Raw genomic sequence first — 12,757 nt, 5'->3', positions numbered from 1 at the left:
TAAGGTCACACAGCTAAGTAATTCTTTTTTTTGTTTGTTTTTTTCAAGGCAAATGGGGTTAAGTGGCTTGCCCAAGGCCACACAGCTAGGTAATTATTAAGTGTCTGAGACAGTATTTGAACCCAGGGCCAATGCTTTATCCACTGCGCCACCTAGCCACCCCTCAGCTAGGTAATTCTTAAGTGTCTGAGGCCGTATTTGAATTCAGGTCCTCCTGACTAGAGTGACTCTATCCACTACACCACCTAGCTGCCCTTGTGTGTAGTTTTTAACCAAGAAGAGAAGTTGGGGATACCTGATAAGAAATCTGAACGCTTATAACAAAGGGGAAATGTTTTATTTTCTTACCATATACATCACTAGAAACCACAAAAGCTATCTAAAGAACATCAAAAAACACTTAAACAAGATCTGTCTCAAAAGACCTACCAGAAGTCATAAGAGTTTTTAGTATAATCAAGGCATTCTGATACATCAGTGGTTCTTACTAAGTACTTCAGAATTAATCCAAGTCATCTGCTAAGAGTTGAGAGGAGTTTGAACAAAAAGAACAGATTATTTTCAAATCTTCTAAGTTAAGAACCCATGTTCTAAACCAAAATTCATAGAGAAACAAGACTCGAAGAGGAAAATATCACATTTTTCTAAATTCCTACTATAACTATATTCTTGATATATTGTCAAAATAAGCTTTCTGTTCTTATTTTACTCCAAATAATCAAAAACTAGTAACTAGATTCAGTACTCACCATACAGTCACTACAGGTACATAACTTGTTACGCCAGTTATGTGGCCAAAAGGTGGCAGTATCTTGCTTTACATACTTCTTGGTCCTCAGATCTTTTAGTTTGCAGCCTGAATGGGATTCTATATTTTGAAGTCCTTTCATGGAAACTGTCTAGATTAAAGTGAAGAATAAGGTTTTCTGTTGCTATTTTTAAATGCTATAGTTTCATTCCTTAGTTTAAATTTTGTAAAACTGCATTTGTGGCTGCAAAATAGTATAACCATCCAAAGAATTGTTACTATCAACCATTAAATCATTATAGATATAATTGAATAATTATTAAATTATATTTTAATTATATTAATTTTATTATAATATATTTACTTTCTATATCAAGTTAGTCCATACAAGATTTTATATTTGCATAAAATTAAATTTACTTAGCTTAAGCTTTGACTTTTTCATAGCCCACAATACCCTATCTAGCATTAATATGATTCTTACTTGTAGATCAGATTCAGAACCAGAGCTGGTAGATGGTTCATCAACTTGCTCTGTTTCATTCTCCTCTCTGATATCTTTTTCTTTTTCTAGGACACTCTCTTCAGGAATATTTTCATGAGTATTTGCTCCATTTTCAGCCTTAATAATTTTCTGGTCTTCAGTTCCATCCACATTCAGCACTGCATCATCTTCAGCAGTTATTATTTTGGTGACTGTAGGTACTAGGAAATAATTATCCATATATTTGTCAGATAAAAATTCTTCTGCCTTATGTGACAAGATTACTTGCTGTGCTTAGAAAGAGAGAAGACTACACATCAGAGGGAGATGACAGAAATAAAACTAATAACTAATTCCCACACTTTTAGGTAATAACCTAGCTTTCAATCCAATAGGCATGGGTTTTTTCGGACAGTCAAGTGCTTCAGTGGATAGTTGCCAGTCCAGAGTTTGGAAGACATCTTTATGAGTTCACATCTGGCCTTAGACACTTACTTACTAGCCATGTGACCCTGGCAAGTCACTTAAGCCTGTTTGCCTAATTTTCTCACCTGTAAAAATGAGCTAGGGAGGGAAATGGCAAACCACTCCGGTATCTTTGCCAAGAAAACTCCAAATAGGATCATGAAGTATAGGACACAACTTAAAAAAAACAGAATTGGGGAGTTTCTTTGATCAATGCCCACCAAGCATTTATTGGGTGCTAGGTTTTATATTAAGTACTATGGGATGCTACAAAAGGGAAAGAATTCCCTGCCTTCAAAATAATTCCTAATTTGTTTAGAAAGGTAGAAGATCTTCACATAAAAATATAATAATTCAAAATAGCCTAGGATAATTTACATTATTATTTTGGGGCTTTAAGGTTTGCAAAATATTTTGTTCAAATCAACCCTTTGAGGTAGGTAGCACAAAATAGCACTATCTCAATTTTACAGATGAAGAAAAATGAGTCTCTCAAGAGTTTAATTGGCTTGACCAGTATCACATAGCTACTAAGCATCTGGGATGCATGTGAATCTAGGTCTACTGATTCCAAATCATGAGTTCTTTGCATAGTAGGACACACCCCTTTTCAAATGAGTGTTATAGGCAGTAAGCCATTATGGTTTTGAGGGAATGAGAAAAGATTTCATGGAACAACTAGGATTTCAGTTGAGACCTGAAGGACAGACATCTCTTAAGAGAGGTAGAGATAAGAGAGCAGGACATTTCAAGTGTTGGGGCTGCAGATTATTGCACTTGAGATGTGGAGGCTTATGTACAGAACTTAAGAATTTTAAAGGACCTCAGAGGACATATGATCTAACTCAAATCTGAGAACCCTTAAAGGGGTCATACAAACTTCACTTGAAGATATCCAGTGAAGAACCCACCAAATAACCCCTACTCTCACCTTGAACAGCCCATTCCATTTTAAGATTTGACTGTGTAGAAATCTACCTCTCTTCAACAACTTCTCCCCTACTCCTAGTTTCATCTCTGAGCTAAGGATATCAAGGTTAAGCTTCCCACAGAGAAACAATACTGGGAGACAATTATTAGCTGGAGTGTGCTGGAGCTAGTTCTAAAGGGCTTGCAAGAGTTGGTTATTAAATTTTCAGTGTGAACATTGTTACAAATCAAGTCTTGATTAAGTTTTGTTTATTGTCTAAACTTTTAAAACTGTTAATACAGATTAAACTTAAAAGTATTTGCGCATACATTTCCCCTCTCCTCCTCACCTCATTATTAAACATTAGCCAGCACACCCCTAATATCTCTTATAAACAACTTGAGCTCAGGAGAAGTATGTGAGGAGGTTCAGGGAATGAAGTCATCATCAGATCAGAGGTTAATATAACAAAGTATGGCATTTCATAGCAAGTCCAGCATTACCTGACTATCAAGAGAGAGATACAGTAAAAGGAATAGTAAAGTCAAATGTAATATTTATGTGAAAACCATAGGGCTGAACCTGACCTCAGAGGGATTATAAGGCTCATCCCTTTAGAATATTGAAATAAATGGTTTTCCTCTGGTCCTTTTTCTCTAAAAGATCTCAAAACTGCTAATTTTCACATGATATTTTACTTTTATTTGTAAAAAACATTTTCTACTACTCAAATCAATGTTTATGTCAATCTTTTAAAGTATTTTAAAGAACTCCTGGTAGGAAAATTCTTACCAATACAGATTAGCAATTCATCCTTAGTTTACAGTAATCTCACCATTCTACTGGAGAAATCTTCCTACCATCTTCTTGCTTCTTCAGGGGGTCTCATTCAAGTTGTTGTCTAAGTCTGTCAGTTCCATCTTTGCAACATCTCTTGAATACTCTTCCCCCACTTTTCTCTCCTCTGATCCAGCTACCACTCTGTATCAGCCCCTCATCACCTCATGCCTGCATTACTTCAATAGCCTGATAATCTACTGGCCTGCCCCAAGTTTCTCCCTACTCATTTATTCTCCAGGCACTAAAGTGATTAGCAGAAAGCACAGGTATAATCATGTCACACACACCCCCACCTCACCCATCACTCCAGTGGCTCCCTATTGCCTCCAGAATCAAATACAAAAAGCTCTGTTTAGCATTCAAAGCCCTTTATAACTTACCACTACTTTCTTTCTAATCTTCTTACACCTTTACTCCCAGACATGTCCATACTCTTCCATCCTCCAGGATGTTCTGTGGACAAGATTCTCTATCTCTCCGTCCTGGATATTTTTTTCTGACTGTCCCCCATGCCTGGATTGTTCTCTCTCTCCTTTGTTCCCCTCTTTTGACCTCTCCAGCTTCTTTTTATTCCCAACTAAAAATTCCATCTTTTACAGCAGTATTCCCCAAGGCTTCTTAATTCTAGCGCCTTCCTTCTGTTAATTACTTTTTATTTAAGTTGTATATAGCTTGCATGTTGCCATCCCCAATGGACGAGCTCAAGGGCAGCTTTTGCCTCTTTTTGTGCATAACAGGTACCTAATATTTATTGACTGAGTCTCAGAGAATTGCCTGGGCATGGAGAAATTAAATAATTTCTCCAAGGTTGGGCAGATAGTGTGTCTTTGGAGGCAGGCCTTGGTTGGAATCAGGAAGATCTAAGTTCAACTCTGGTCTGAGACACTTATAAGCTGTGTGATCCCTGGCCAAGTCATTTCACCTTTGTCTGTCTCAGTTTCCTCACCAAAATGAGGATAATAATATATTTCACAGGATTGTTGCAACATCAAATGAGTAATATTATGAGTGCTTTGCAAACAAAATGTTAGCTATTAAGATTATTATCATCTATCAAAGGACCAGAAAAAAAATTCAAAAGATCCTACTATAGCGGATTGTTATTAGAGGGGTAAGGATTGATAAAGAAAAAGAACCAACTTTTGAATTGCTAATATGTTTTTCCATAGGCTCATCACTTGTTGGATGTCAAGTATTCAAAAAGTCTCTCTCTCAGGTTAAGAATTTTGTATCCAAAGAGAGTTTTAAAGTGACAATGGAGGTCAAACAGCTCCAGACAGTAAGGTAAGGAGAAATTCGGGGTATGAGGGTTCATGTCCTTGACCCAGGAGCTCCATAAGCAGAAAAAAGAATGGGATTTAAAATTGGAAACCTTCTATTTCATAATTCTGGCTCTGCTAAAAGCATAGTTACAGATACTTGGTCACTATTTAATCCAACCCGCTCATTTTACAGATGAGGAAACGAAGACATAGTGAGGCAGTGATTTGGTGCCCAAGATCCCACAAAAATATGTCTGTTGGTTCTGACTCCAGGGTTCCTGATTCTAGGTTTGGTATTTCTCCCACTGGACCACACAGAGTGGCTTCCAGGAGTCTCAGAGTGCTGCAACTGCAAAGTCTGGGAAAGCAGTGGAAGTGGCATTTGAAAGAGAAAACTGGACTAAGATTATAGCCAAGTAGTATGAATTTTATTCCTCTGACATTAAAGATTTTTAAGCAGGAGAGTGAGTGGAATCTTAAAAAGATGGATCTGACCCTGTTTTAGCCATCTTATTTACAGGTGAGACTAGCAACAGTGTAACCAGGCAGGAACTGACTGCAGCAATTCTGGTATAAAGCACTTTTAAGTTTATGGTGATAGTGATAAGGATTAAAAAGAAGGGATACTGGGGCAGCTAGGTGGCACAATGGATCGAGCGCCGGCCCTGGAGTCAGGAGTACTAGAGTTCAAATCCGGCCTCAGACACTTAGTAATAATTACTAGCTGTGTGGCCTTGGGCAAGCCACTTAACCCCATTGCCTTGCAAAAAAAACCTAAAATATGAAAATAAATAAAAATAAATAAAAAATAAGAAAGAAGGGACACTAACAACAAAAGAAGGAATGACAGTACTGATGGGTAATATGAGAGCAGAAAGGTTTGAGTATTCTCCAGCTTTAAACAAAGCATTTTCTGATGTCTACTGAGCTGATGATATTCTACATGACACAGCTAAAGCTATGTTCTTCACCAAAATCCATTTACCAGTGGTGCACAAACCAAACTTTATAACAGTTATTTTTGTCTATTCTCCATAACACCTAGCAGTAGTGGGTCTGTCAGCGTACTTAAATGAAAACTTGATTGGCAGACTATTTCAGTTAACATTAAGAATATGGAAAATAGAGATATCTACCTGCTAACTGTGCAGCATAAGCCCACAAAAAGGAACAGCGTTTCATGCACGCTTGGCACACCATCTCTTGGAAATCCCCACTCTCAGGAGGAATTGCGCCCAGATGCTGTCAATTTATAAAACAGAATGCTCCAATGACTTTCTATTCAACAAATAATTAATTTTTAAGCAACTACTAAAGTAATGAATTGGGAATATTCAATATGGACAATAACTTTTATAATGTCCATTACAAAATAAGAAAAAATTAATTTTAAAAAACCTCATGTGTTTTAAAGTATTATCTTTAAAAGATAAAAGAAAACAATCCTCACCCTTCCATGGAACCAATCTTCACAAACTACACATTGAATCATCTCATCTGGAATCTAGCACAAAAAAGCAGTGTTGTGATAAAGATACACAGTTCTTCAGTGAAAAATTTTAAGTCATTCTATACCTATATTCTCAATTAGTTGAGAACTCTCCATTAGGCCTCTATATGCCTCTCTGCAATTAGTTTCAAATGTGTATTTTAACTTAAATATTAAATGAAAAAAGAGAAAAGTAATGAAGTTAGAGATAAATAGTACAGTATCATGCAAATGAATCAGAAAATCAATGCTGAAATCTTGAAAGTAAAGGCAGCAAAAGTGTACAATGTAGTAGTCAAAAAGTCAGACCATGAGTCAGGATAATCTGAATTCAAGTCTTCTCTCTGACATGAATGAGTTATAGGATCACTAATTCTATAATGCTTCAGAGGTAACTCTAAGAATTTATAAGCTGCAGATAAACTGCTGACCTAAAGCAACAGGAAGATCTCACACTGGAAATTCTTTACAGAAGTCCCCTTCTCCCAAAAGGACAGCAGTAAATGCAATAAACAGAATTACAAAATACAGAGCTACCTAATTTTTAAATGTCTTTTTTTCTCTTCTATCTAAACATTCTATATGCATATATTTACATTTATATGTATATATATTTGTCCTTTAATTTTTAAATTTCTTTAAAAACAGGCATTTTTCCTTTTATCTTCTACAGAACCATATTACTTTAATTTTTCCCTTCTTGGTTCACTTAAGGCATCTGTTACACTTTCTTTAAATCCACATAAAACTAAGGTTTTAATTTACACACACACACACACACACCCACACACACACACACACACAAACAGAGCTGCTTTCAATTTATTCAGTCATAATTTGATTTAGTAAGTATAGCCCAAATATAATTAGAAGAAATAGAAAAGAGAATATTTATTCAGACTAAAACTGGAAAACAACCAGATGAGTAGTAAAAACAGTAAAGATATGGGCTGTGGCACATTATTACACCTGAATCTAGGGCCCCCTTGTGGTCTTAAAGAAAATCCAAACTACAAACTTAAGCCCTGACTTCTCTAAGGGGAGAAAAGTAGCAAAACTCAATGGAAAAGACAATGGATTTAGGATGAAAAGACCTGTATGACCTTGGGAAAATAACTTTTTCTCTCCAGCTTAGTTTCCTTTGTGAACCCTTTCAGCTCAAAGATGATTCTGAAGTAATGGCAAAATTTGTTAAGAGCTTTAAGGTAGGGGCGGCTAGGTGGCGCAGTGGATAAAGCACTGGCCTTGGAGTCAGGAGTACCTGGGTTCAAATCAGGTCTCAGACACTTAATAATTACCTAGCTGTGTGGCCTTGGGCAAGCCACTTAACCCTATTTGTCTTGCAAAAACCTAAAAAATAAAAATAAAAAAAAGAGCTTTAAGGTACCTTAGAAATTCATATAGTTCATTCATTTCATATGAGAAAGCTGATTTCCAGAGAGTTGCTACTATGATACTAGTTCTTGGTACTAGAAGTTAGACTGCCATAACTACTATTTACAATATTACCTGGCTGCTTTATTCATTCTAGGTCCTTAAGAAAAGTCTAGACATAAGGAAGCTAAATCTTCATCATGTATGCCCACGATCCAAGGGGCTTAGGCCATAGGTGACGTGAACTCTTAGTCTTGACACTCAATTTTCTTACCTCATCTTCAGGATCTGGATAAGGTCTCTTACAAATGCAATACAGTCCAAAAAAGTTGTCATTATATTTATTCCCTGAATTTAACTTTCCTTTTTCCTAAAAGTAAGATAATACTAGTTTCAATATACAATAAAATCTTAACTTTAACTGCAGAAAAAGGATATACATCATGAAAATTATCTTGACATTACAAAAGTTTCTACTCAAAAGGAAGTCTATTCTTTAAGACAATAATGTCAAATAGAAGCAGGAGCTACAAAACCAGATGTTTAAGTATACCAAAGGTTGCATATTTTTGACTTAGGAAACCACATATTAACATTATCTATGTTATTTTGTTAAATATTTCCCAAATACATTTTAATCTGGTTAGAGTCAGGTTTTGAAGGACTACAGGTTCACAGGTTCGGGTATTAGAAACTTCTGTTTTAAGACAATTTCAAATCAGAAAAGTTCAGCCTTTTCAAAGAGAGGTTTTTTGAGCAACTAGGTGGAGCAGTAGATAGAGCACTGACCTTGGAGTCTGGAAGACAGGCATTTGAATCCTGCCTCAGACACTTGACTCTTTATTAGCTATATGACCTTGGGGCAAAGTCACTTAACCCTGACTGCCTCACATCCAGGGCCAGCTCTAGTTGTCCTGATTCATATCTGACCACACGAATCTACAGGAGTAAGTGAGGCTGGTGACCTGGCAGACAGCTCCCCCTTAACTCAAATCCAATTCACCCACTTATCATGGCATCACCTCCCTGATGTTATGGTCTTTGAAAATGAAGGACAATCATTATTAACATTATTATCTAAGATACAGGGGAAAAAGCAATTTCTTATTCTTTCTAGATATTAGTGTAAATTCTGACTGCTCAGTAAGATAGAACAATTTATTATAAATTATCAACCTCTAAACAGATTAACAGACTGAATAACCATTAGACCTAAGCAAGAAACTCAAAAGTATCTACCAAACCCAGAACAAACCAAAATACCAATGTGGGAAATTGAATACTTTACAATATAGACAAATGGAAATCAACCTGAACTTGAAAAAGTTGACAAATTCTTGTGAAATTTCAGATCTCATCTAATGCCCACTTAGATGAGAGGTTCCAGAAAGTCAAGATAATAGTCCTACTTCTTCAAATTAATTGTTCTTAGTCAAAAGGCAGAGAGGAAGGTAGCCCAAAGCCTTTCAGAATCAAATCATAATTAATTTAATATCCCTTAGTTTCTTTTTTAAAGGTACCATTTTTTTTCTTATTCAAACAAATTTACTTAGTAATCTTAAACTTTCACCAACTCAGTGATGATAATTGTCTCCAAACAAAATTAGACTGATGCTCAGATGACAGACCTAAGTGTTCTTTACTAAGTACATATCCAAAGTCTTTCCAGGGTGTAATTTACTGGAGAAACCATCAAGATCCTAGGGTCATCCTTCATACCATCAGTTTTGAACAGGACTTTTACTACAGGAATAGCCAATAAAATAATGAAAAGTATTTTAAAAAGTTATTTGTCCACATTCACTTTGATGCTATTTATTCAAATTTAAAGTAGAACTCTTTTCTTAGAAAGATCCAGAGCATAAATTCAACAAATTCAATCTGATATGCAATATATTTTAGTAAATACTTTAAGTAGCAATCTATTTTTTAGCTTCTTTAATCTTGTTGTAAACTGTAGAGCTTGATGACTTTACCATTTAGTCTTATAAGTAATAAAGAGATTATATTCTATGCAGATTAAGTTCACTGCTAAGGGAAATAAAAAATAACTTCCTTTCTAGCATACAATCTCAATTTTTTTTTTCATTAAATGATTGAAAAATCTTACTTACAGGAAGTAATTTGCATTCCAGGTTTTTAAACTTGCTATTACCACAATCACAGCGAAAATTTCTGAAATAAAGAAAAAAGGTAATTTCAATTGATTTTAAAATTTTAATCTCATTCTTTATGTTCAAGTCTTAAGTTACAGTCATTCTTTTTTTTTTTTTAAGAAAGTGGGACTGGTTACTATGATCTGATCCCTGAACAAAAGTAAAAAGAGAAAAAGTGAAGAATCCGAAAAAAGAAAAAGAGGCCAAAAAGAATGTGGACATAATCAAGTAAAAATACTATAGATAAAAACCACTTGCCTGACCCCAAGTAGATAGTTTTTTTTAGGGGTTTCTTTTTACAAGGCAGATGGGGTTAAGTTGCTTGCCCAAGGCCACACAGCTAGGTAATTAAGTGTCTGAGGCTGTATTTGAACTCAGGTACTTCTGACTCCAGGGCTGGTGCTCTGTCCACTGGACCACCCAGCCGCCCCTATAGGATTCACTTTAAATGAAAAATTGGGGGCTTAGAGAAACAGTTGAGAAGGCAGACCCACACAAAGTTTACCTTTTTGGATTCATCATAATATTTAAGAACCAATCCAGATATTTTGATGCTCTCTGAACAACTTTACCTTTTTGTATATAGCTCAAATAGTTTATGACTTCCATGGCATTCATAACTGCATGCCAAACAAATCCCTGCTGGTTCTTCCCCTTCTGGGGTACATGTACTGCAGGCATATAATGCTTGTCTTTTTACGGAACCCTACAAAGAGGAAAAAGAAAATCCTCATGAAGACAAATTCAATCAAAAGTAGTACAGAATGCACTAAGCACTCTGATCTAAATAATAAATGAAATTTGATTCAATACCCATAAAGCTCTGTGGCTAAGATCCTCCCACACCAACTTAGAAGTCTGTTTTTTAAAAAAATGAAATAGTACCATACAATAGGGTATAGTTCAAAGGAAAAGCATGCAACGAGCAATATGGACTTACAGTTTAGCATGTTATAAATCCAGAGCCTATATCAGATTGTTTTCTGCCAAGGGGAGGGTGGGGGAGGGAAGGAGAAATATGTATAATTCAAACCTTGCAAAAAATGATTGGTTAAAAACTACATGTTAAAAATTGCATGAAATTAAAAAAAAGAAATACATTATTAAAAAAAATAAAAAAAGAAAGCATGTAGGGAGAGAGCCCAAGCTCTAGAGCAAGAGGACCTGGGTTCAAATCTTGATCCCTATGTAGCCTTGGACATAACACCTAATTTTCCTTCAATTTGGCTTCAGTTTCCTCACCTACAAAATGAAGGGTTTAGTCTAGATGTCTTTTTTTTTTAAGGATTTTACAAGGCAAATGGGGTTAAGTAGCATGCCCAAGGCCACACAGCTAGGTAATTATTAAGTGTCTGAAGCCTTATTTGAACTCAGGTACTCCTGACTTCAGGGCCAGTGCTCTATCCACTGCACCACCTAGCTGCCCTATCTAGATGACTTTTGAAGATTTTTAACATCTGCTCTATGATCATATGATCGCTATATATGTACCATGCAGTGTACTGAGATTTTTAATATACCTTTCATTTAAGCCCCCGTCTATTTTTCTATCCACATAGTCTAACTTTTTCCTTCTTCAGTCAACTATCCTTTTATTAAATTTAAATTTGTTTTACAATGATCAGGTTCCGTAAGAGTGTGATGCTACAAATTTTTATGACTGCTTTAAGAAAATCCTGTCTCAACCCATCAAAATTCTATTCATTCTTCAAGGTACAACCCATATCCTATCTCCGGGGTAAAATTTTCCCTTGATCCCCTTCAATCTAAAAATCTTTCTTCAGTCCTAATTTACTTCTCTATTTTTCCTCATCTTGTACTTAACCATTTACTGTCTTATGGTACCAGTCATATTTTATTTTGTATGCCCCAGCTCAGTCTCCCAGTTCAAAAATTCATGAGAAAAAAAGAACAATGTCTTAAAACATACCTGTGTAAAATCAATGTTCAAAAATATTATTTTACTAACTAAACTATACCGAAAATGAGTTGTTGTGGTCAACTAAGGCGGTGTCAAAAAATATTTGTTCCAATTCTTTTAAAATCTCTAAAATGAATTAGGAAACTGCTCTACTTTAATAATTATAGTTTGTGTCCTTTAACAAAATAAGGTCAAAATGGGGACCTGATTTAAACAGAAAGGATGATATCAAAGACCAATTAAGAGATCAAGAAATACTGCCAAATCTATGAAAAGGGGAGAAATTTATGACCAAACAAGAATAGAGAACATTATAAATTGAAAAATGGATAATTTTGATTATATTAAATTAAAAAGGTTTTGTGCTAATAAAATCAATGCCAAAATTAGAAGGAAAACAGAAAGCTAGGAAATAATTTTCATAGCAAGTGCTTCTGATATAAGGACTAATTTCCAAAATATATAGAGAACTGAATCAAATTTATAAGATTACAAGTCATTCCCCAACTGATAAATGGTAAAAGGATATAAAAAAGGCAGTTTTCAGATGAAGAAATTTTATATATATATATATATGTATTATATATATATATATGTATCATATGAAAAAATGCTCCAAATCATTATTAGAGAAATGCAGATTAAAACAATGATGAGGTATCACCTCATATCTATAAGATTGGCTAAGATGCCAAAGAAGAATAATGATTAATGTTGATGCAATTGTGAAACTGATCCAATCATTTAATAGAACAATCTGCAACTGTTCCCTAAGAGCAATAAAACTAATTCTCTTCTACCCCGTGATACCAATACTAGGCCTATATCCCCCCCCCATCATAAAAAACTGCAAAAGTCTCCTATATTCAAAAATATTCATGGGAGTTCTTGGCATGGCATGGAATTAGAGGTTGAGGGATGCCCATCAATTGGGGAACAGCTGAACAAGTTGTGATAAAGGAATATTATGGAGTACTACAGTTCTATAAGAAATCATGAACAGTCAAGACTTTTCATGGAAAAAATTACATAAACTGATGCTGAGTAAAGGGAGAAGAATCAAGAGAACATTGTACATGTTAACAACACCACTGTGAGATGAACTATG

The 12,757-nt window shown here is 35.2% G+C and overlaps 1 protein-coding gene across 1 annotated transcript in view; it reads right to left on the bottom strand.

Moving 5' to 3' along the window:
- The window catches only part of UBR7 (ubiquitin protein ligase E3 component n-recognin 7), a 37,518-nt gene that overhangs the window by 20,964 nt on the left and 3,797 nt on the right, over window positions 1-12,757 (bottom strand). The window contains exons 2-8 of the mRNA XM_074235442.1: window positions 10,301-10,434; window positions 9,687-9,747; window positions 7,847-7,942; window positions 6,160-6,213; window positions 5,846-5,951; window positions 1,233-1,453; window positions 750-899 (exon numbers count right to left, since the gene is read on the bottom strand). Of these exons, the coding sequence (XP_074091543.1) occupies window positions 750-899; window positions 1,233-1,453; window positions 5,846-5,951; window positions 6,160-6,213; window positions 7,847-7,942; window positions 9,687-9,747; window positions 10,301-10,434 (822 nt within the window). The remainder of the gene's footprint in view (window positions 1-749; window positions 900-1,232; window positions 1,454-5,845; window positions 5,952-6,159; window positions 6,214-7,846; window positions 7,943-9,686; window positions 9,748-10,300; window positions 10,435-12,757) is intronic.

Source organism: Macrotis lagotis, chromosome 4, assembly GCF_037893015.1.
Source record: "Macrotis lagotis isolate mMagLag1 chromosome 4, bilby.v1.9.chrom.fasta, whole genome shotgun sequence".
Classification (NCBI taxonomy): domain Eukaryota; kingdom Metazoa; phylum Chordata; class Mammalia; order Peramelemorphia; family Peramelidae; genus Macrotis; species Macrotis lagotis.
The sequence above is the reverse complement of the archived record's forward strand: the minus strand, read 5'-3'. Positions and strand labels throughout refer to the sequence as shown.